The 23787-nt window shown below is 52.6% G+C and overlaps 2 protein-coding genes across 2 annotated transcripts; one reads left to right on the plus strand and one right to left on the minus strand.

Moving 5' to 3' along the window:
• Window positions 1–1324: 1324 nt before the first annotated feature.
• art5 (ADP-ribosyltransferase 5) lies at window positions 1325–8988 on the minus strand (the record flags this gene model as incomplete). Its single annotated transcript, NM_001039735.1, is given in 5 exon segments — window positions 1325–1328; window positions 1331–1342; window positions 1344–2059; window positions 3798–3887; window positions 8937–8988. Coding segments are annotated over 5 exon segments (843 nt in total), but the record flags the coding sequence as incomplete, so codon positions are not given.
• rsph1 (radial spoke head component 1) lies at window positions 8532–21951 on the plus strand. The gene is made up of 10 exons (XM_031897440.1): window positions 8532–8580; window positions 8631–9050; window positions 11622–11735; window positions 11994–12099; window positions 13783–13873; window positions 14059–14194; window positions 14370–14441; window positions 17946–18066; window positions 18175–18378; window positions 21427–21951. Exons 2-10 carry the CDS (start codon window positions 8997–8999, stop codon window positions 21429–21431), a joined length of 903 nt encoding a protein of 300 aa, XP_031753300.1. The 5' UTR covers window positions 8532–8580; window positions 8631–8996; the 3' UTR covers window positions 21432–21951.
• The last annotated feature ends 1836 nt before the right edge of the window (window positions 21952–23787 follow it).

Below are 23787 nucleotides of genomic sequence, written 5' to 3' on the forward strand. Positions count from 1 at the left end.
GATCGGTACTTTGCGATTTTTTCGTATGTTTTGCGATTTTTTCGGATTCTTTACGAATTTTTCGGATCCAATACGATTTTTGCGTAAAAACGCGAGTTTTCCTATCCATTACGAAAGTTGCGTAAAAAGTTGCGCATTTTGCGTAGCGTTAAAACTTACGCGAAAAGTTGCGCATTTTTCGTAGCGTTAAGTTTTAACGCTACGAAAAAATGCGCAACTTTCGCGTAAGTTTTAACGCTACGAAAAATGCGCAAACTTTTTACGCAACTTTCGTAATGGATACGAAAAACTCGCGTTTTTACGCAAAAATCGTATTGGTAACGAAAAATTCGTACAGAATCCGAAAAAATCGCAAAACATACGAAAAAATCGCAAAGTAATCGCAAAATGTTCGTTTTCAAGTCGGAACTTTTCCAATTCGGGTCGGATTCGTGGGTTAGTAAATCAGCCCCTAAAGCTGCCCATACACGTGGTGATCTGATCAGATCCGCCACACACCATTCAGGGCTGAATCGGCAGGTAAGGAGAAACAATAGGATTTCTACCTCCTTCTGCCGATTCAGCGCTGAAGGGAGAATTTAGCCTTCTATGGCGCCCGATCAAAATTTTCTAACCTGGCCGATTGGCGAGTCGGGTTGATCAGCAGCTTCCTGCGATATTGTTCGACTCGCCGAAATACCATACACGCACCGATTATCACACGAAACGAGGTTTCCTACAATAATATCGGTGCGTGTATGGCCAGCTTTAGAAGGATCTGCTCTGAGGAAGCGGACTTTCAATCTAAAGGTCCCCCATACACTATAAGATCCGCTCGCTTGGTGATGTCGCCAAGCGAGCGGATCTTTACCCGATATCCCCACCTACGGTTGGGCGATATTGGGTAGGAAGTTGCTTCAAAAAAAAAAATCCGATCGTTTGGCCCTGGGGTAAAACGATCGGATTACAGTTACGGCCATGGGGCAGTCGGTTCGGGGACCGCATCGGCCGACTGGATTTTCTAACCTGGCCGATCAATATCTGGCCAATTTCAGGCCAGATATTGGTCGGCCAGGCCACTTGTTTCTCCCCATACACAGGCCGATTAGCTGCCGAATCTGTCCAAGGGACCCATATCGGCAGCTTCTATTGGCCCGTGTATGGGGGCCTTAAAGCTAAACATCTATTTTCAAGACTAAAAGATAGAGGTTATACACATGATAACCTAACAAAGGCCTTTGAAAGAGCGGCCAATACAAATAGATCACAAAGATCCCCTGGGGGGGCCCATATTAGTCCTGGGGCTATCTCTGACAGTCAATGCAGTGTACTGAGCACTAAGCAGCTCCCGCCATGATACAGCATAAAGGGATCACTCACCTCTAATTAGGGCGCAATTGAATTTGCTGCAGGTCCGTTTGGTGCTGATAAGGGCAAACTCATTGACCTCTCCCTCATGGACCGAGAAGATCTCATAGTTCGGAACCAGAACTGCCTTCTCCTGGGGGAACTGGGAGAACTTTTCCACCTGGACCCCGTAGCAGCTACTGATAGTAAAGACGGTGTCGTTACCAAAGGCCACCGCTTGTTCCTTCTCTGAGTAGGTAGATACAAAATGGCCGAACTTGACTTCTTCTAAAGAGTTAGTTGGGTACCAAAACCCATTGGTCCCAAGATAAACCAGTTTGGGTCTCTTCTGGCACCCCCCAGACAGGAGCTGCACGGCCACCGTCAGGTAGAAATGGAGGCCTTTGTACTGGAACCGCTGGATGTAGTCATTGTAGGACTTGCCGGCAGAGACCACGGCTTCATCAAAGTATGTTCTAATGAACCCAGAATAGGCCACCAAGGCAACCCCGTGGCTGTCTCTAAAGCCCACCGGAAGCTCTGACTGGATCTCGTGTCTCCTGATGTTCCATATGTTCTCTGCTTCTGTCCAAGCGCGTCTCAATAATCTATTCTTTGACTTCTCAGTCTTCAGGATCTCATCCATGAGAAGGTCCACTTGGTCCCTACACCCAATATACTGGTCATCAAACGTATCTTCTTCCAGATCCATGGGGGCTTCTGAGAGGGTTTCCTGTAATTAGGGAGAAACACGTTTGGCTCATCCCGCAGAGAGAGAGAGAGGGGGGTAGATTGGTGGCAGGGTCGGGGAAGGGGCTACTATAAAGGCAAGGGAGGTATCTCCGCTTCTTGATGTTCCCCAGTCAAGGAGGAAGGGTAACAAACCAAGGGAACAAAGTCTTCTTATTTGGGGACCAATCATTCCTTACCCCCAGGGATGTTTCTGAGTATTTAAATTGGGGTTTTTGGGAGTTTTGGGTCCTGGTCCAATTACTCCAGCTTGGGTGCAATTCTTATATCTACCACTAGTGGGGCCCTGGGAGCATTTTCAGCAATGCAAACAATTTCTGCGTTCCCTTTGTTCTACACAATGCTGGGACCTTCTCCAGTCTTCAAGTAACCTGGATTCAGACTCTGAATGGAACATAGCAATCTATTAGTTACAGGGGGCTCTGGAACATGGGAATCTATTGGTTACAGGGGGCTCTGGAACATGGGAATCTATTAGTTACAGGGGGCTCTGGAACATGGGAATCTATTAGTTACAGGGGGCTCTGGAACATGGGAATCTATTGGTTACAGGGGGCTCTGGAACATGGGAATCTATTGGTTACAGGGGGCTCTGGAACATGGGAATCTATTGGTTACAGGGGCTCTGGAACATGGGAATCTATTGGTTACAGGGGGCTCTGGAACATGGGAATCTATTGGTTACAGGGGGCTCTGGATCAGTTCTGGCCCATGTTGGATCCAATGGGAGAGTGGCAGGACCCACACTGTAGTGGTACCGAGGGCTCTGCCCTACAGGCTGCCGGGGGGCTCACACAGGGGCGCGAATGTTTCTGCAAAGTTGAAGCTCTAAATAACCCCCCCCCGTGTAATTGGGCAGGTAATGCCCCTGGGTGGAGCCTGTGCAGAACCACAAGCGGAAGAGGGAGGGGCGAGTGTCAGCTTCTGTGCTGCCGTGTTCTCTCTGTAACTCCCCGGGGGCCCCAGTGGCTTCAGCCTGCCAGCTGTGTGTGTCCCTATGGGCCCCTGTGAATCTATCACCTGCCCCTCCCACCAGCAGTGCTGCAACTACAGGCTCTCCCTGTGTACCGATCCCAGTTTGGGTGTACTGATCCCAGTTTGGGTGTACTGATCCCAGTTTGGGTGTACTGATCCCAGTATGGGTGTAGTGATCCCAGTATGGGTGTAGTGATCCCAGTTTGGGTGTACTGATCCCAGTTTGGGTGTACTGATCCCAGTTTGGGTGTACTGATCCCAGTACGAGTGTACTGATCCCAGTTTGGGTGTACTGATCCCAGTATGGGTGTACTGATCCCAGTTTGGGTGTACTGATCCCAGTTTGGGTGTACTGATCCCAGTTTGGGTGTACTGATCCCAGTTTGGGTGTAGTGATCCCAGTTTGGGTGTAGTGATCCCAGTTTGGGTGTAGTGATCCCAGTTTGGGTGTACCGATCCCAGTTTGGGTGTACTGATCCCAGTTTGGGTGTACTGATCCCAGTTTGGGTGTACTGATCCCAGTTTGGGTGTAGTGATCCCAGTTTGGGTGTAGTGATCCCAGTTTGGGTGTACTGATCCCAGTTTGGGTGTACTGATCCCAGTTTGGGTGTACTGATCCCAGTTTGGGTGTACTGATCCCAGTTTGGGTGTACTGATCCCAGTATGGGTGTACTGATCCCAGTATGGGTGTAGTGATCCCAGTTTGGGTCCGGTGAGCCAAGTGACGCAGATAGAACAGAACTTACCTGCGTTATTATGGGCTGGAGCAGGAGCCATACGATTGGCCAGATCCTCATCAGATGATCCATTTGGCTCAGTAAAGCGTTGGCCACAATCTGCCACAAAGGAGAAATCACTGTAGAGCCCACGTGCCGCACCACAGACCCGTATTATAGTCCTAAGATGTTGTTGAACTACAACTCCCACTATTTTTCAAGATCTAATGAAGGGTTAATGCTGGGGGTTGTAGTTCAGTAACATTCGGGAACCCAGGGGTAAGAAACAGTCAGTTGCCTACAACCCCCACGTAATTGCCCCAAAGTATTTGCCCCTAAAAGTGAGCACATTCCCGTATAACGGGGGCATTATACTTGCCCCAGGGGGGGGATTTCATAGAGGACGTTGCGCAACTGCACAATAAAACGTCAGTTCTTTTCCTCTAAACTGAGTTTCCTTAACCCTTTTGTGACGGGCATTGTCTTATTGCAGTGGGGGGGGGGGCAATCACTGCATTAAAGGGTAACTCACCCTAAACAACACATAATTGGGTCCCAGCTAACAGAACCCTGTACAATACGAGCGGTACCAGTAAGTACCCTGTCTGTGCTGCCCCAGGGGAACTAAAAGATTCTGTTCCATTCAAATAACCCTAAACCCACACTTTGCTAGAGGTCTGGTTCCTGGTTCTGATTCTGGAATGACATAAGGATACAATGTGGCTCTAAAGGATCAATAACCCATTCACCCCCGTTTTGCCCACGTGCCCCCAGCCAGCCTGGAACAGGTTAAATCCACAGAATCTCTTAGTGCCACTTACCCCCAGGATAGAACTGCATAGGGACTTACCCCCAGGGCAGATCTACAAGGAGACTTACCCCCAGGGCAGAACTGCATAGAGACTTACCCCCAGGGCAGATCTGCAAGGAGACTTACCCCCAGGGCAGATCTGCAAGGAGACTTACCCCCAGGGTAGAACTGCAGTAAGACTTACCCCCAGGGTAGAACTGCAATAAGACTTACCCCCAGGGTAGAACTGCAATAAGACTTACCCCCAGGGTAGAACTGCAAGAAGACTTACCCCCAGGGTAAAACTGCAATAAGACTTACCCCCAGGGTAGAACTGCAATAAGACTTACCCCCAGGGTAGAACTGCAATAAGACTTACCCCCAGGGCAGAACTGCAATAAGACTTACCCTCAGGGTAGAACTGCAAGAAGACTTACCCCCAGGGTAGAACTGCAAGAAGACTTACCCCCAGGGCAGAACTGCAAGGAGACTTACCCCCAGGGCAGAACTGCAAGGAGACTTACCCCCAGGGTAGAACTGCAATAAGACTTACCCCCAGGGTAGAACTGCAAGAAGACTTACCCCCAGGGTAGAACTGGAATAAGACTTACCCCCAGGGCAGAACTGCAATAAGACTTACCCCCAGGGCAGAACTGCAATAAGACTTACCCCCAGGGCAGAACTGCAATAAGACTTACCCCCAGGGTAGAACTGCAAGGAGACTTACCCCCAGGGTAGAACTGCAAGGAGACTTACCCCCAGGGCAGAACTGAGCGACGGGCTATGTGTCTCACCCACCGACTGCAGCAGTTTCACTTCTCTATTGATTATAAGGGAGAGCGTCAGCCCCTCGGGCCAAACCCATTCGCTGTCACATGGGGAGATGCGCTGCAGCTGGGGTGCAATGTGCTGCCTTCCTGCTACACTGAACTGCAACTCCCAGCAATGCTCATTGTTAGGCTGAGCTAAGGGGGCGCAGCGGTGCCATACTGCCTACTAACTCCCTACCCCTCCTGCCCCACTCATTTAACCCATTCCAAGGGCTGAGCTCAGATTGGCCACTGTGCAGTCATTACAGCCACCGAGGGGGGGGGCAGTTCCTTCTGGTGCCTCCTGGTGCCCCCCAGCCTATTTCTAGGCCTGGACTGAGTTGCCGCCTCACCCCCTGAATACCTTGTACTAATGAAATTAACTGAATTAATGGCTAATCAGCAATAAACTGAGCCGTACATTGCGTGGTCTCATGAGAGCAGTGCAGGCTGCAGCAGCATCCAAATGAACAGCCGGTAACTGCCTCTTCAGGGGTGAGGTGGCATCTTCGGGGGCAAATATTTCCTGTCACAAGTACCCACATCAGGTAGGCTGGGCCTGTAGCCAGGGGCATATTTACTGAATCGGCATTAAGGGCCTGGGTCCAAGTGGAAGTGTTAGGGGGCAGCTATTGGCCACTAGGACTGATACCCAGGGTAATTATAAGGGGAGGGGCAGATCAGGAAGCTGCTGTGGCTCCAGTGTCAGCCAATCAAATCCAGACCCATATAGAGGCCACAGACTGAGAGGAAATCATTTACTGCATGGCTGCAAAGTAACCAGCACAGGCTGCAGCAGGCTTGGGCGGAGTCAGAGGAAGGGGGGCTTGGGCGGAGTCAGAGGAGCGGACTTGGGCAGAGTCAGAGGAGCGGACTTGGGCAGAGTCAGAGGAGCGGACTTGGGCAGAGTCAGAGGAGCGGACTTGGGCAGAGTCAGAGGAGGGGGCTTGGGCAGAGTCAGAGGAGGGGGCTTGGGCGGAGTCAGAGGAAGGGGGGTTGGGCCTCTTACGTGGGGGCAGATGTACAATTAGGGGATGAACCCCTCCAGCTGCTGAGCTACAACTCCCAGAACCCTCTGTATGTGCCAGGGTGGGAAGGTGCAGCAGTGACGGGGCAGCTGGGGGCCCGCTGAAGCTGGCGGAGGGCCCCCCAAATTTTGGGGGGACAGTCCCTCTTTTGACAGCTCACTGAAAAGTCCCTCATTTCCTTTTCATCTCCTGCACTGAAGCCAAAAAAGATACAAATTTAATTAAAAGTAGCTTTTGGCAGAGAGAGCAGAAATCTTAACGAGCATCACCTGCACTTAGATACAGTGTTTCTTACATTTAATTAAATAAGTAGCTTTTGGCAGAGCCCAGAGGTAACAAGCCCCCCCCCGCACTGAAGCCAAAAAAGATAAAAATTTAATTAAAAGTAGCTTTTGGCAGAGAGAGCAGAAATCTTAACGAGCATCACCTGCACTTAGGTACAGTGTTTCTTACATTTAATTAAATAAGTAGCTTTTGCAGAGCCCAGAGGTAACAAGCCCCCCCCCGCACTGAAGCCAAAAAAGATACAAATTTAATTAAAAGTAGCTTTTGGCAGAGAGAGCAGAAATCTTAACGAGCATCACCTGCACTTAGATACAGTGTTTCTTACATTTAATTAAATAAGTAGCTTTTGGCAGAGCCCAGAGGTAACAAGCCCCCCCCCGCACTGAAGCCAAAAAAGATACAAATTTAATTAAAAGTAGCTTTTGGCAGAGAGAGCAGAAATCTTAACGAGCATCACCTGCACTTAGATACAGTGTTTCTTACATTTAATTAAATAAGGGGCTTTTGGCAGAGAGAGCAGAAATCTTAACGAGCATCACCTGCACTTAGATACAGTGTTTCTTACATTTAATTAAATAAGTAGCTTTTGCAGAGCCCAGAGGTAACAAGCCCCCCCCCCGCACTGAAGCCAAAAAAGATACAAATTTAATTAAAAGTAGCTTTTGGCAGAGAGAGCAGAAATCTTAACGAGCATCACCTGCACTTAGGTACAGTGTTTCTCACATTCGATTAAATAAGGGGCTTTTGGCAGAGAGAGCAGAAATCTTAACGAGCATCACCTGCACTTAGGTACAGTGTTTCTTACATTTAATTAAATAAGGGGCTTTTGGCAGAGAGAGCAGAAATCTTAATGAGCGTCACCTGCACTTAGGTACAGTGTTTCTTACATTTAATTAAATAAGGGGCTTTTGGCAGAGAGCACAGAAATCTTAACGAGCATCACCTGCACTTAGATACAGTGTTTCTTACATTTAATTAAATAAGTAGCTTTTGGCAGAGAGCACAGAAATCTTAACGAGCATCACCTGCACTTAGGTACAGTGTGTCTTACATTTAATTAAATAAGTAGCTTTTGGCAGAGAGAGCAGAAATCTTAATGAGCGTCACCTGCACTTAGGTACAGTGTGTCTTACATTTAATTAAATAAGTAGCTTTTGGCAGAGAGAGCAGAAATCTTAATGAGCGTCACCTGCACTTAGGTACAGTGTTTCTTACATTTAATTAAATAAGGGGCTTTTGGCAGAGAGAGCAGAAATCTTAACGAGCATCACCTGCACTTAGATACAGTGTTTCTCACATTTAATTAAATAAGGGGCTTTTGGCAGAGAGAGCAGAAATCTTAACGAGCGCCACCTGCACTTAGGTACAGTGTTTCTCACATTTAATTAAATAAGTAGCTTTTGGCAGAGCCCAGAAAGTTAAAAAGCCCCCCCCCACAAGTGTAACTAATAAGCTAAACAGGTCTCTTGGGGGAACTGAGACTCACAGCTTAAAGGGCAAATTCAACTTTTTCAGCAAAACTGTAATAACACATAAAACAGGGCCCCCAAACCCCCAGAAATGTGTTCAAACTTTAAATAACCTGCCAAATGTAGTCACATGGGGTGATGTCGCAAAAATGGGCGTGGTTCCCGCTGTTCCCGCTCACAGTGCCCTTTTATACAATCATGTGCCCAACCCAGCTGCCAGCACTAAACATGGCGGAATGTCAGTCACATGGGCGGGACGGTCTCCATGGGAACAGGACGCCTCACCCCAGCGGCCGCACTGTCGCCATGGAGAGGACGCGGTGCGTGTCGGGTAATATCTCCATGGAAACTGGACGCTCGGATTCGAAACAGTGAAAAGTCAGAGGCACAAAGTGCGGGGAGTCAGTCTCTGTCCGCTCCGCTCCGCACCGGGTCTGCCCGAACCCCCACACCGGCCCCTCAGCCTCTCCGCTCCGCACCGGGTCTGCCCGAACCCCCACACCGGCCCCTCAGCCTCTCCGCTCCGCACCGGGTCTGCCCGAACCCCCACACCGGCCCCTCAGCCTCTCCGCTCCGCACCGGGTCTGCCCGAACCCCCACACACCGGCCCCTCAGCCTCTCCGCTCCGCACCGGGTCTGCCCGAACCCCCACACACCGGCCCCTCAGCCTCTCCGCTCCGCACCGGGTCTGCCCGAACCCCCACACACCGGCCCCTCAGCCTCTCCGCTCCGGGTCCGACCCCTCAGCCCTGACCCCTCTACTCACCGGCCCCTCAGCCTACACTCACCCCGGCCCCAGGGCTCCCCATTCCCAGCCTGTGTCGGTACCGGACGCCGGAACCCCGGACATGTCGGACATCGGTTCTGAGGAGTTTGAAGAGGAAGCGGAACCCGATCTGGGGGTGAGAGGGCACAGGGGTCTGTCAGCCGGAACTTATTGGACTATTTTTTTTGGTGGGGGGGGGAGAAGGACTGAAAAATATTCCAGAATACTGACATTAACTTGCATTTACTTACTGGGGGGACTGGGATATACTGGATCTGGGGGGGACTGGGATATACTGGAGCTGGGGGGAGTGGGATATACTGGAGCTGGGGGGGAGTGGGATATACTGGAGCTGGGGGGAATGGGATATACTGGAGCTGGGGGGTACTGGGATATACTGGGGGGAGTGGGATATACTGGAGCCGGGGGGGGAGTGGGATATACTGGAGCTGGGGGGAATGGGATATACTGGAGCTGGGGGGTACTGGGATATACTGGGGGGGAGTGGGATATACTGGAGCTGGGGGGGACTGGGATATACTGGAGCTGGGGGGACTGGGATATACTGGGAGCTGGGGGTACTGGGATATACTGGAGCTGGGGGGAGTGGGATATACTGGAGCCGGGGGGAGTGGGATATACTGGAGCTGGGGGGGACTGGGATATACTGGAGCTGGGGATACTGGGATATACTGGAGCTGGGGGAGTGGGATATACTGGAGCTGGGGGGAGTGGGATATACTGGAGCCGGGGGGAGTGGGATATACTGGAGCCGGGGGGGAGTGGGATATACTGGAGCTGGGGGGGACTGGGATATACTGGAGCTGGGGGTACTGGGATATACTGGAGCTGGGGGGAGTGGGATATACTGGAGCTGGGGGGAGTGGGATATACTGGAGCTGGGGGGACTGGGATATACTGGAGCTGGGGGGGACTGGGATATACTGGAGCTGGGGGTACTGGGATATACTGGAGCTGGGGGGGACTGGGATATACTGGACTTGGGACTGGGATATACTGGAGCTGGGGGTACTGGGATATACTGGAGCTGGGGGGACTGGGATATACTGGAGCTGGGGGGACTGGGATATACTGGAGCTGGGGGGACTGGGATATACTGGAGCTGGGGGGAGTGGGATATACTGGAGCTGGGGGGACTGGGATATACTGGAGCTGGGGGGGACTGGGATATACTGGAGCTGGGGGTACTGGGATATACTGGAGCTGGGGGGAGTGGGATATACTGGAGCTGGGGGGAGTGGGATATACTGGAGCTGGGGGTACTGGGATATACTGGATCTGGGGGGGGAGTGGGATATACTGGAGCTGGGGGGGAGTGGGATATACTGGAGCTGGGGGGAATGGGATATACTGGAGCTGGGGGGTACTGGGATATACTGGGGGGAGTGGGATATACTGGAGCCGGGGGGGAGTGGGATATACTGGAGCTGGGGGGAATGGGATATACTGGAGCTGGGGGGTACTGGGATATACTGGGGGGGAGTGGGATATACTGGAGCTGGGGGGGACTGGGATATACTGGAGCTGGGGGGGACTGGGATATACTGGAGCTGGGGGTACTGGGATATACTGGAGCTGGGGGGAGTGGGATATACTGGAGCCGGGGGGGAGTGGGATATACTGGAGCTGGGGGGGACTGGGATATACTGGAGCTGGGGGTACTGGGATATACTGGAGCTGGGGGGAGTGGGATATACTGGAGCTGGGGGAGTGGGATATACTGGAGCCGGGGGGGAGTGGGATATACTGGAGCCGGGGGGGAGTGGGATATACTGGAGCTGGGGGGGACTGGGATATACTGGAGCTGGGGGTACTGGGATATACTGGAGCTGGGGGGAGTGGGATATACTGGAGCTGGGGGGAGTGGGATATACTGGAGCTGGGGGGACTGGGATATACTGGAGCTGGGGGGGACTGGGATATACTGGAGCTGGGGGTACTGGGATATACTGGAGCTGGGGGGGACTGGGAATACTGACTGGGACTGGAATATGAGCTGGGGGTACTGGGGGACTGGGATATACTGGAGCTGGGGGGACTGGGATATACTGGAGCTGGGGGGACTGGGATATACTGGAGCTGGGGGACTGGGATATACTGGAGCTGGGGGAGTGGGATATACTGGAGCTGGGGGGACTGGGATATACTGGAGCTGGGGGGACTGGGATATACTGGAGCTGGGGGGACTGGGATATACTGGAGCTGGGGGTACTGGGATATACTGGAGCTGGGGGGACTGGGATATACTGGAGCTGGGGGGAGTGGGATATACTGGAGCTGGGGGTACTGGGATATACTGGAGCTGGGGGGAGTGGGATATACTGGAGCTGGGGGGACTGGGATATACTGGAGCTGGGGGGACTGGGATATACTGGAGCTGGGGGGACTGGGATATACTGGAGCTGGGGGTACTGGGATATACTGGAGCTGGGGGGGACTGGGATATACTGGACTTGGGACTGGGATATACTGGAGCTGGGGATACTGGGATATACTGGAGCTGGGGGTACTGGGATATACTGGACTTGGGGGGACTGGGATATACTGGAGCTGGGGGGGACTGGGATATACTGGAGCTGGGGGGACTGGGATATACTGGAGCTGGGGGGGACTGGGATGTGATTCAGTATTAGGGTGAATGCAGAAATGATGCCCTGGGGGGCCCCTAACTGTAATGTCTCGGCAGGAGTACGAGGGGGAGCGTAACGAGGCCGGGGAGCGACACGGGCAGGGGAGAGCGCGGCTGCCCAATGGAGACACCTACGAGGGCCAATACGAGGGGGGCAAGAGACACGGGCAGGTAAGGCTTGTACCCCCCATTGTGAACCAATCCCTTACCCTCCCACAGAAGCCACGCCCAGCAGTCTGACCCACCCCATTCTGACCGTTAATCAATATATTTATCTATAGATGAAACCTGACACTTTATTGGTTGCTATGGGATAGTAGCCCTGGTGCAGATTTGCCCCCCTGATAATAATTTGCCCCAGTAGTGCAGGGCAGTTTATTGCCTGTTTTACTTGGCAGCTGAGCTAACAATCTGTCGTTCTGTTTTCAGGGAACATATCGATTCAAGAACGGGGCCCGATACATCGGGGAGTATCAGCAGAACAAGAAGCACGGGGCGGGCACCTTTATGTACCCCGATGGCTCCAAGTATGAAGGTAACGCCCACCCTCTGCCAATGCACAGTCACTGCCCAACCCGAGACAAAATGGCGGCTGCCTAAATGGTCATTTAGTGTCATTTCATTCAAGTGAGGGCAAAAATCCACTGTGTAACTTTCAACTTGCCCCTCCGGGGCAGAAACTCCATGGGCATTGCCCAAACCCTGCATTCCCCGCAGGGGAGAGGAGGCACTATAAAGTTCTCTGTATCTTAGTACAGGTATAGTGTAGGGAGCAGAGTGCCAAGACAACTTGCAGTTGGTCTTCATTTTTTTTGCTATTTATAAATTATTTCAAATGTATGTTCAGCATTTTCCAGGCTTGGAATTTAAAGTGAAATTCGGTTGTTAAGGGTTAATTATTATAGCAAATAAGGAACAGTGTTGGGATCAGCTTGGGAGGTGGATAGTAGCAGGCCTGGAAAGGAAAATAAGCAACAAGAAATACAGTATGGGATCCCTTATCCAGAAACCTGTTATCCAGTTCCAAATTACGGAAAGGCCATCCCCCATAGACTCCATTATAAGCAGATAATTCTAATTTTAAAAAATGATTCCCTTTTCTCTGTAATAATAAAACAGTACCTGTACTTGATCCCAACTAAGATATAATTACCCCTTATTGGGGGCAGAACAGCCCTATTGGGTTTATTTCATGGTTAAATGATTCCCTTTTCTCTGTAATAATAAAACAGTACCTGTACTTGATCCCAACTAAGATATAATTACCCCTTATTGGGGCAGAACAGCCCTATTGGGTTTATTTAATGTGCAATGATTCCCTTTTCTCTGTAATAATAAAACAGTACCTGTACTTGATCCCAACTAAGATATAATTACCCCTTATTGGGGCAGAACAGCCCTATTGGGTTTATTTAATGGTTAAATGATTCCCTTTTCTCTGTAATAATAAAACAGTCCCTGTACTTGATCCCAACTAAGATATAATTACCCCTTATTGGGGCAGAACAGCCCTATTGGGTTTATTTAATGGTTAAATGATTCCCTTTTCTCTGTAATAATAAAACAGTCCCTGTACTTGATCCCAACTAAGATATAATTACCCCTTATTGGGGCAGAACAGCCCTATTGGGTTTATTTCATGGTTAAATGATTCCCTTTTCTCTGTAATAATAAAACAGTACCTGTACTTGATCCCAACTAAGATATAATTACCCCTTATTGGGGGCAGAACAGCCCTATTGGGTTTATTTCATGGTTAAATGATTCCCTTTTCTCTGTAATAATAAAACAGTACCTGTACTTGATCCCAACTAAGATATAATTACCCCTTATTGGGGCAGAACAGCCCTATTGGGTTTATTTAATATTTAAATGAATTTTAGCTTATAGGTTATAGCAATCCAAATTACGGAAAGATCCCTGATCCGGAAAACCCCAGGTCCTGGGCATTCTGTAAAATGGGTCCCATACCTGTAACAATCAGTCAAACTGAAACCTGAAAGTCAGTTCCCAGGGTCAGTGACCCCCGGCAACCAGACAGCAGAGCCAGGATAGTACGGATAATAGTTAAAAAACTTGCTAAATAAGGCAAAATGAAAGGTTGCTTAGAATGGATCTGTAACACAGGAAAAAAAAGTTCGTTTAATGGCATACTTCCCCTTTAAGCTGCCCGAAGTGGCTGCTATAGTTCAGCACTAACACTTGTCTGTGTCTCTAGGGGACTGGGTGGATGATCAGCGCCAGGGACAAGGGGTTTACTATTACCCCAATGGGGACACCTACAGCGGGGACTGGCTGTCTCACCAGAGGTATGTTGCATGTATGTATGTATGTTACCCACATGTATGTATGTATGTATGTATGTATGTATGTTACCCACATGTATGTATGTATGTATGTATGTTACCCACATGTATTGTACAATATTGGGCTCTGCGGGGTGTGTAAATGGCCGTAGTGGTCACATGATGTTACTGACCTATCTCTGGGGCAGGCACGGGCAGGGGGTGTACACCTACGCTGAGACCGGATCCAAGTATGTCGGCACCTGGGTGAATGGGAAACAAGAGGGATCCGGGGAACTCGTTCACCTCAATCATCGTTACCAAGGAAAGTTTGTTGGCAACTCAGTAAGTACCACCTGGGCGGCCCCTTCTAATATCATACCAACGGCCAATGAAGCCCAAGGGGAGGGTGATGGTCAGTGCAAACCATTATTATTATGGGTGGGACACACAGACCTGCCCTGCTTGCTGGGTAATGCACCTGTTTACCAAAGGGTTAATTCTCCATATGTTCCTCCAGCTCCTTGGACCAGGGAAATACATTTTCGACATTGGATGTGAGCAGCACGGCGCCTATGAACAGACAGAGCAGGTAAGTACCCCCCCTGCCCAGTAGCAATGGGGTGTCTGTGCCAGGCAGGTGTAATAGATTGCAGAGTGTGAGCCTTTCTATATACTGTAAACAGACAGAGCAGGTAAGTACCCCCCCTGCCCAGTAGCAATGGGGTGTCTGTGCCAGGCAGGTACAATAGATTGCAGAGTGTGAGCCTTTCTATATACTGTATACAGACAGAGCAGGTAAGTACCCCCCCTGCCCAGTAGCAATGGGGTGTCTGTGCCAGGCAGGTACAATAGATTGCAGAGTGTGAGCCTTTCTATATATACAGACAGAGCAGGTAAGTACCCCCCCTGCCCAGTAGCAATGGGGTGTCTGTGCCAGGCAGGTACAATAGATTGCAGAGTGTGAGCCTTTCTATATATACAGACAGAGCAGGTAAGTACCCCCCCTGCCCAGTAGCAATGGGGTGTCTGTGCCAGGCAGGTACAATAGATTACAGGTTAGACTATGCCTATGTCCTGTCGCAGTGCTGTCCAACTGGCGGCCCGCCAGTTGAGATTAACTGCCCCCCTGCATGGTTCTCACCTCAGATTCAGGCTGTAATCCCTCTGTATTGTTTAAACATGTAATCCCCTGTGTTTTTCACACCTTTTAATCTCTGCATTGTTCCCCCCTGCAGTGTTCCCACCTCAGGCTCAGGCTCTAATCACCCCCATTGTTCACTTCTTCACACCTCAGACATAGGTACTGTAGGCAGAGTATGGCACATACAGCCAGCATAGGGCAGGTAGAGTATGGCACACACAGGAAGGGTAGGGCAGGCAGAGTATGGCACACACAGGCAGGGTAGGGCAGGCAGAGTATGGCACACACAGTCAGGGTAGGACAGGCAGAGTATGGCACACACAGTCAGGGTAGGACAGGCAGAGTATGGCACACACAGTCAGGGTAGGGCAGGCAGAGTATGGCACACACAGTCAGGGTAGGACAGGCAGAGTATGGCACACACAGTCAGGGTAGGACAGGCAGAGTGCTGCCTGTGTGTGCCATACTCTGCCTGCCCTATGCTGCCTGTGGGAGGTGAACCTGGCAGGGGTTTGTTGTGGGAGTTTTTTAGCAGTTGGAAATAGCCATTAAATGGTCCCTAAGGTGTGTAATTATGTACTGGGGGTTGCTCTGCTATCCACAGGGGAGGAGGGGGCATATGGAATTTAAGGGTATATCTTAATATGACATAATTCTTTCACATATGAATGATGGTTGATATCCCCACAGTAAGGACCAAGCATTTGGGATTTTGCTGTGCTACCACCATTGTGATAAAATAGGTGTGGTTTGAAGTGGGTGTGGTTTCAAAAAGGGGAGTGGTCAAAACTGGCTTCCATTAGCGGCCCTCCACTATGTATGCTAGAGAAATTCCGGCCCTCGGCACCGTAGAAGTTGGACAGCACTGTCCTGTCGGATTGAGTACCAGGCACATGTAGTAAATTGCAGATAGTTTGAACAGATAGAGCAGATAGGACTATCCCCTAAGACCTTTCCTCTGGTAGCAAAGGGGGTTGGTGCCAGGCAGATGCAGTAGATTGCAGAGTAAACAAGCCTTTCTATACCCAGACAGAGCAGGTTAGACTGTGCCTCACACCTTGTGTCCTGTAGCAGTGCCAGGCAGATGCAGTAGATTGCAGATAGTTTGAGCAGAGAGAGAAGACTACACTGGTAACACTTTGTCCAATAACAGTGGGCGTGCCGGTGCCAGGCAGATGCAGTAGATTGCAGATATACGTCACTTATCTGGTGCTGATTAATGATCTCCTGTGGTTTGCACAGTTACCCCCTCCCCGGAAGAGCATCTGGGGACAAACTAGAGGCCGAACCCACCCGGGGTACAAGGACCCCCCTGCTTTTGAAGGCTTTGTACTGACCGGTGCCGGCCTGTCCCAGGTTGTGGCTGGCATGGAGTGCAGCATGGTGTGGTGCCGTAGCGCTAGAATGTGGCAGGAGAGGGGGCGTTAGAGCTGCATGCAGTTTGTATTGTGCATGGGAAATGGCGGGACAGGGCTGCCGCATTATTATTGGCTAACTGGGTGCCACTCACTGCCAGTGGAATGGGCAGCAATAAATCAGAGCAGCTCGTTAGGAAGGATACTTACCCACTGTATTCACCTACAGATCATGGGGTAACTGAATGTACTGTGTCAGGGATACCGGGCTGTACTCCCCTGCACATAATGGTCTCACCCACACAACACTTACCCACTGTATTCACCTACAGATCATGGGGTAACTGAATGTACTGTGTCAGGGATACCGGGCTGTACTCCCCTGCACATAATGGTCTCACCCACACAACACTTACCCACTGTATTCACCTACAGATCATGGGGTAAGTGAATGTACTGTGTCAGGGATACCGGGCTGTACTCCCCTGCACATAATGGTCTCACCCACACAACACTTACCCACAGTATTCACCTACAGATCATGGGGTAACTGAATGTACTGTGTCAGGGATACCGGGCTGTACTCCCCTGCACATAATGGTCTCACCCACACAACACTTACCCACAGTATTCACCTACAGATCATGGGGTAACTGAATGTACTGTGTCAGGGATACCGGGCTGTACTCCTCTGCACATAATGGTCTCACCCACACAACACTTACCCACTGTATTCACCTACAGATCATGGGGTAAGTGAATGTACTGTGTCAGGGATACCGGGCTGTACTCCCCTGCACATAATGGTCTCACCCACACAACACTTACCCACAGTATTCACCTACAGATCATGGGGTAACTGAATGTACTGTGTCAGGGATACCGGGCTGTACTCCCCTGCACATAATGGTCTCACCCACACAACACTTACCCACTTTATTCACCTACAGATCATGGGGTAACTGAATGTACTGTGTCAGGGATACCGGGCTGTACTCCCCTGCACATAATGGTCTCACCCACACAACACTTACCCACTGTATTCACCTACAGATCATGGGGTAAGTGAATGTACTGTGTCAGGGATACCGGGCTGTACTCCCCTGCACATAATGGTCTCACCCACACAACACTTACCCACAGTATTCACCTACAGATCATGGGGTAACTGAATGTACTGTGTCAGGGATACCGGGCTGTACTCCCCTGCACATAATGGTCTCACCCACACAACACTTACCCACAGTATTCACCTACAGATCATGGGGTAACTGAATGTACTGTGTCAGGGATATCGGGCTGTACTCCCCTCCACATAATGGTCTCACTCACACAACACTTACCCACAGTATTCACCTACAGATCATGGGGTAACTGAATGTACTGTGTCAGGGATACCGGGCTGTACTCCCCTGCACATAATGGTCTCACCCACACAATGCTACCAGCCTGCTGGGCCCAACGTTACCCATTCAGTCTACTGGGCATCAGTGCCAGGAGAGGGAGGCAAGACCGCTGAGTATTTATCCGGGGGGGGGGGGTCACATTCTTTGGCTTTTCTGGGGTTTCATTCACTTACTGTCATTTCTTTTGGAAGGAGAAAGACGAGGATGAAGAAGAGGAGCCTCTGGCAGTGCCAGTCACCAGATGGAAAGCTGAGAATATCACTGGCATTACCTACTTGTCCCCAACTGCAGAGGCCATGCCCCCTGCCCCAGGTATGTACAGAGCAGTGTAGCGCCCCCTACTGACACCCACCCTTCCTATGTATGGGCACACAATCATGGCCACTTTGTTAAAGAGACAGTTCACCTTTTGCTTTTTAGTGGTCGGAGAGCCCGGCGAGGCCGAAGCAGCAAGCTCTGAGCCTGTGCCCACGGGAGGTGCCCCTGTGCCAGCAGACCAGGAGGCGGAGCTTGCACTACCGTTAGTGAGTGAAGCCGAGGCAGTGGGCGTGCCCTCGGAATCCCTAGAAGAAAAAGCCCAACTCACCTCTAGGATTTCTGAAAGTGAGGAGACATTTGCTGAAGGTGAGAAGTCGGGGTCACTGACCAGACTGGGGGGGCCTCCTCTTGTCTCACAGTCAGTGCCCCCCCCCTGTGACTGGGCACCCCGTAGGGACATTTGGTCTATTTATATAAATACAAATAATCAGGAATAAAGAGCAGTGGGGGCTCGGTAGGCAGGAATGGGCATAGAATTGCCCAATTAAATGCCCCACTTTTCCAACCAGCTGGGGGGGCAGGGGACCCCCATTCTGTACTAAGGGCCCAAAGTACATTCCTGCCCCAAATTAGAGGAGAAAATCAGAAATTAGGAAAAAATCAACTTCCTTCACTGATGAAAACAAATGAAAAAGGGAATTAGTCCCTGACCCTCGGTAACTCGCGTGACTGTATTGCCCCATCCCATGGGCACTGAGTGCAGAACCACATATTATTCTGTATCACATGAGTCTCTCTCGCCCCCAACTGTCCCTCTCGCCCCCCAACTGTCCCTCTCAGTCCCAACTGTCCCTCTCAGTCCCAACTGTCCCTCTCTCCCCCAACTGTCCCTCTCAGTCCCAACTGTCCCTCTCACCCCCAACTGTCCCTCTCAGTCCCAACTGTCCCTCTCACCCCCAACTGTCCCTCTCACCCCCAACTGTCCCTCTCACCCCCAACTGTCCCTCTCACCCCAACTGTCCCTCTCAGTCCCAACTGTCCCTCTCAGTCCCAACTGTCCCTCTCACCCCAACTGTCCCTCTCACCCCCAACTGTCCCTCTCAGTCCCAACTGTCCCTCTCACCCCCTACTGTCCCTCTCAGTCCCTACTGTCCCTCTCACCCCCAACTGTCCCTCTCAGTCCCAACTGTCCCTCTCACCCCCTACTGTCCCTCTCAGTCCCAACTGTCCCTCTCACCCCCTACTGTCCCTCTCACCCCCTACTGTCCCTCTCACCCCCTACTGTCCCTCTCACCCCCTACTGTCCCTCTCGCCCCCAACTGTCCCTCTCGCCCCCCAACTGTCCCTCTCAGTCCCAACTGTCCCTCTCAGTCCCAACTGTCCCTCTCTCCCCCAACTGTCCCTCTCAGTCCCAACTGTCCCTCTCACCCCCTACTGTCCCTCTCGCCCCCAACTGTCCCTCTCTCCCCCAACTGTCCCTCTCGCCCCCCAACTGTCCCTCTCGCCCCCAACTGTCCCTCTCGCCCCCAACTGTCCCTCTCGCCCCCAACTGTCCCTCTCAGTCCCAACTGTCCCTCTCACCCCCAACTGTCCCTCTCACCCCCAACTGTCCCTCTCACCCCCAACTGTCCCTCTCACCCCCAACTGTCCCTCTCAGTCCCAACTGTCCCTCTCACCCCCAACTGTCCCTCTCAGTCCCAACTGTCCCTCTCACCCCCAACTGTCCCTCTCACCCCCAACTGTCCCTCTCACCCCCTACTGTCCCTCTCACCCCCTACTGTCCCTCTCACCCCCTACTGTCCCTCTCTCCCCCAACTGTCCCTCTCACCCCCAACTGTCCCTCTCACCCCCTACTGTCCCTCTCAGTCCCAACTGTCCCTCTCACCCCCTACTGTCCCTCTCTCCCCCAACTGTCCCTCTCACCCCCTACTGTCCCTCTCGCCCCCAACTGTCCCTCTCGCCCCCAACTGTCCCTCTCGCCCCCAACTGTCCCTCTCAGTCCCAACTGTCCCTCTCACCCCCTACTGTCCCTCTCACCCCCTACTGTCCCTCTCACCCCCTACTGTCCCTCTCTCCCCCAACTGTCCCTCTCACCCCCTACTGTCCCTCTCACCCCCTACTGTCCCTCTCACCCCCAACTGTCCCTCTCTCCCCCAACTGTCTCTCTCGCCCCCAACTGTCCCTCTCTCCCCCAACTGTCCCTCTCTCCCCCAACTGTCCCTCTCTCCCCCAACTGTCCCTCTCACCCCCTACTGTCCCTCTCACCCCCAACTGTCCCTCTCACCCCCAACTGTCCCTCTCACCCCCTACTGTCCCTCTCACCCTCTACTGTCCCTCTCTCCCCCAACTGTCCCTCTCTCCCCCAACTGTCCCTCTCGCCCCCTACTGTCCCTCTCACCCCCTACTGTCCCTCTCGCCCCCAACTGTCCCTCTCGCCCCCAACTGTCCCTCTCGCCAGTAACTCTCACTAGTAACTGTCTTTCAAGGATTTCTGAAAGTGAAGAGACATTTGCTGCAGGTGAGAAGTCGGGGTCACTGACCAGACTGGGGGGGTCTCTCAGTCAGTCCCCCCCATGACTGGGCACCCCGTGAGTAATGGGCAGTTCATGTGGGGACATTTGGGGCTCAGTAGGCAGGGGACCCCCATTCTGTACTAAGGGCCCCAAAACGTACATTCCTGCCCCAAATCAGACAACTAAGGAGAAAATCTGAAATTAGGAAAAAATCAACTTCCTTCGCTGGTGATAACAAATGAAAAAGGGAATTTTCCACTGAAGCGAGGAGCGCGTGACAGTGACTGTATTGCCCCATCCCATGGGCACTGAGTGCAGAACCACCGGGTCCGGTCACAGCGAGACTTCCCTATAATTTCATATTATTCTGTATCACATGAGTCACTGTCTCTCTCACCCCCAACTGTCTCTCTCACCACTAATGTCCCTCTCACCACTAACTGTCTCTCTCACCACTAATGTCCCTCTCACCACTAACTGTCTCTCTCACCCCCAACTGTCTCTCTCACCACTAACTGTCTCTCTCACCACTAATGTCCCTCTCACCACTAACTGTCTCTCTCACCACTAACTGTCCCTCTCACCCCCAACTGTCTCTCTCACCACTAACTGTCTCTCTCACCACTAATGTCCCTCTCACCACTAACTGTCCCTCTCACCCCCAACTGTCTCTCTCACCACTAACGGTCTCTCTCACCACTAATGTCCCTCTCACCACTAACTGTCTCTCTCACCACTAACTGTCCCTCTCACCACTAACTGTCCCTCTCACCACTAACTCTCACTCTCACCACTAACTATTACTTTAACCAGTAACTGTCACTTTTGTCTCTGAGGATTACCAGTAACTGTCACCCCTGGCTCTGGGCATTACCACTAATTGTTACTCTCTGCCTTTCAGAATGAATCTCATCTAACGACCCGAAACCCCAGGACTGAGTGGCAGGTACTGAGATCCCTATAGTGATGGAAACTACAGTCAGTGCCAGCCCGTCGGACCTTAATGCACATCTGTGCCGACCCCTCCCTGTGTATCGGTACCGGCCTCTCCCTGTACGTCGGTACCGGCCTCTCCCTGTGTATCGGTACCGGCCCCTCCCTGTGTATCGGTACCGGCCTCTCCCTGTACGTCGGTACCGGCCTCTCCCTGTGTATCGGTACCGGCCCCTCCCTGTGTATCGGTACCGGCCCCTCCCTGTGTATCAGCCTCTCCCTGTGTGTCGGTACCGGCCTCTCCCTGTGTATCGGTACCGGTCTCTCCCTGTGTATCAGTACCGGCCTCTCCCTGTGTATCGGTACCGGCCTCTCCCTGTGTATCGGTACCGGCCTCTCCCTGTGTATCGGTACCGGCCTCTCCCTGTGTATCGGTACCGGCCTCTCCCTGTGTATCGGTACCGGCCTCTCCCTGTACGTCCGTACGGCCCCTCCCTGGTATCGGCTCTCCCTGTACGTCGGTACCGGCCCCTCCCTGTGTATCGGCCTCTCCCTGTACGTCGGTACCGGCCCCTCCCTGTGTATCGGCCTCTCCCGTACGTCGGGGTACCGGCCCCTCCCTGTGTATCGGCCTCTCCCTGTACGTCGGTACCGGCCCCTCCCTGTGTATCGGCCTCTCCCTGTACGTTGGTACCGGCCCTCCCTGTGTATCGGCCCTCCCTGTACGTCAGTACCGGCCCCACAGTCAGTGCCAGCCCGTCGGACCTTAATGCACATCTGTGCCAGCCCCTCCCTGTGTATCAGCCTCTCCCTGTAAGTCGGTACCGGCCCCTCCCTGTGTATCGGCCTCTCCCTGTACGTCGGTACCGGCCCCTCCCTGTGTATCGGCCTCTCCCTGTACGTCGGTACCGGCCCCTCCCTGTGTATCGGCCTCTCCCTGTACGTCGGTACCGGCCCCTCCCTGTGTATCGGCCTCTCCCTGTACGTCGGTACCGGCCCCTCCCTGTGTATCGGCCTCTCCCTGTACGTCGGTACCGGCCCCTCCCTGTGTATCGGCCTCTCCCTGTACGTTGGTACCGGCCCCTCCCTGTGTATCGGCCCCTCCCTGTACATCAGTACCGGCCCCACAGTCAGTGCCAGCCCGTCGGACCTTAATGCACATCTGTGCCAGCCCCTCCCTGTGTATCAGCCTCTCCCTGTAAGTCGGTACCGGCCCCTCCCTGTACGTCGGTACCGGCCCCTCCCTGTACGTCGGTACCGGCCTCTCTCTCCCTGTACGTCGGTACCGGCCCCTCCCTGTACGTCGGTACCGGCCCCTCCCTGTACGTCGGTACCGGCCCCTCCCTGTACGTCGGTACCGGCCTCTCTCTCCCTGTACGTCGGTACCGGCCTCTCTCTCCCTGTACGTCGGTACCGGCCTCTCTCTCCCTGTACGTCGGTACCGGCCTCTCTCTCCCTGTACGTCGGTACCGGCCCCTCCCTGTACCCCGGCCTCTCCATGACCACTGGGCCCAGTTCCTGGCAGTCCATTAATAAACAACACTTTGGTTTTGTTACTTTATCCTCTCCCTTATTGGTGGCACGTGTGCTAATGGGGCAGATAGGGAGGGGCAGATAGGGAGGGGCAGATAGGGAGGGGCAGATAGAGAGGGGCAAGGTCCCAGCTCTGTGCAGTCACATGTTCCTGTTATTTTTCCAATTGCCATAAGTCTTATAGTAACCTGAGAGACCCCATGAGTGACTGTATATGGGGGGGGGGGGCCGGGCCCTGTAACATCTGCACCTTGGGGATCCCCCTGTTCCATTGGGGGGGGGATTCCTGTTCCATCGGGGGGGGATCCCTGTTCCATTGGGGGGATCCCTGTTCCATCGGGGGGGATCCCTGTTCCATTGGGGGGGGGATCCCTGTTCCATCGGGGGGGGATCCCTGTTCCATCGGGGGGATCCCTGTTCCATCGGGGGGGATCCCTGTTCCATCGGGGGGGATCCCTGTTCCATCGGGGGGGGGGTACCTGTTCCATCGGGGGGATCCCTGTTCCATCGGGGGGGATCCCTGTTCCATCGGGGGGGGGGGTACCTGTTCCATTGGGGGGGGATCCCTGTTCCATTGGGGGGGGATCCCTGTTCCATGGGGGGGATCCCTGTTCCATGGGGGGGATCCCTGTTCCATTGGGGGGGGATCCCTGTTCCATTGGGGGGGGGGTCCCTGTTCCATTGGGGGGGGGATCCCTGTTCCATTGGGGGGGATCCCTGTTCCATTGGGGGGGGATCCCTGTTCCATTGGGGGGGGATCCCTGTTCCATGGGGGGGATCCCTGTTCCATGGGGGG

The sequence above is a fragment of the Xenopus tropicalis genome, chromosome 2, assembly GCF_000004195.4.
Source record: "Xenopus tropicalis strain Nigerian chromosome 2, UCB_Xtro_10.0, whole genome shotgun sequence".
In the NCBI taxonomy this organism is placed as follows: Eukaryota; Metazoa; Chordata; class Amphibia; order Anura; family Pipidae; genus Xenopus; species Xenopus tropicalis.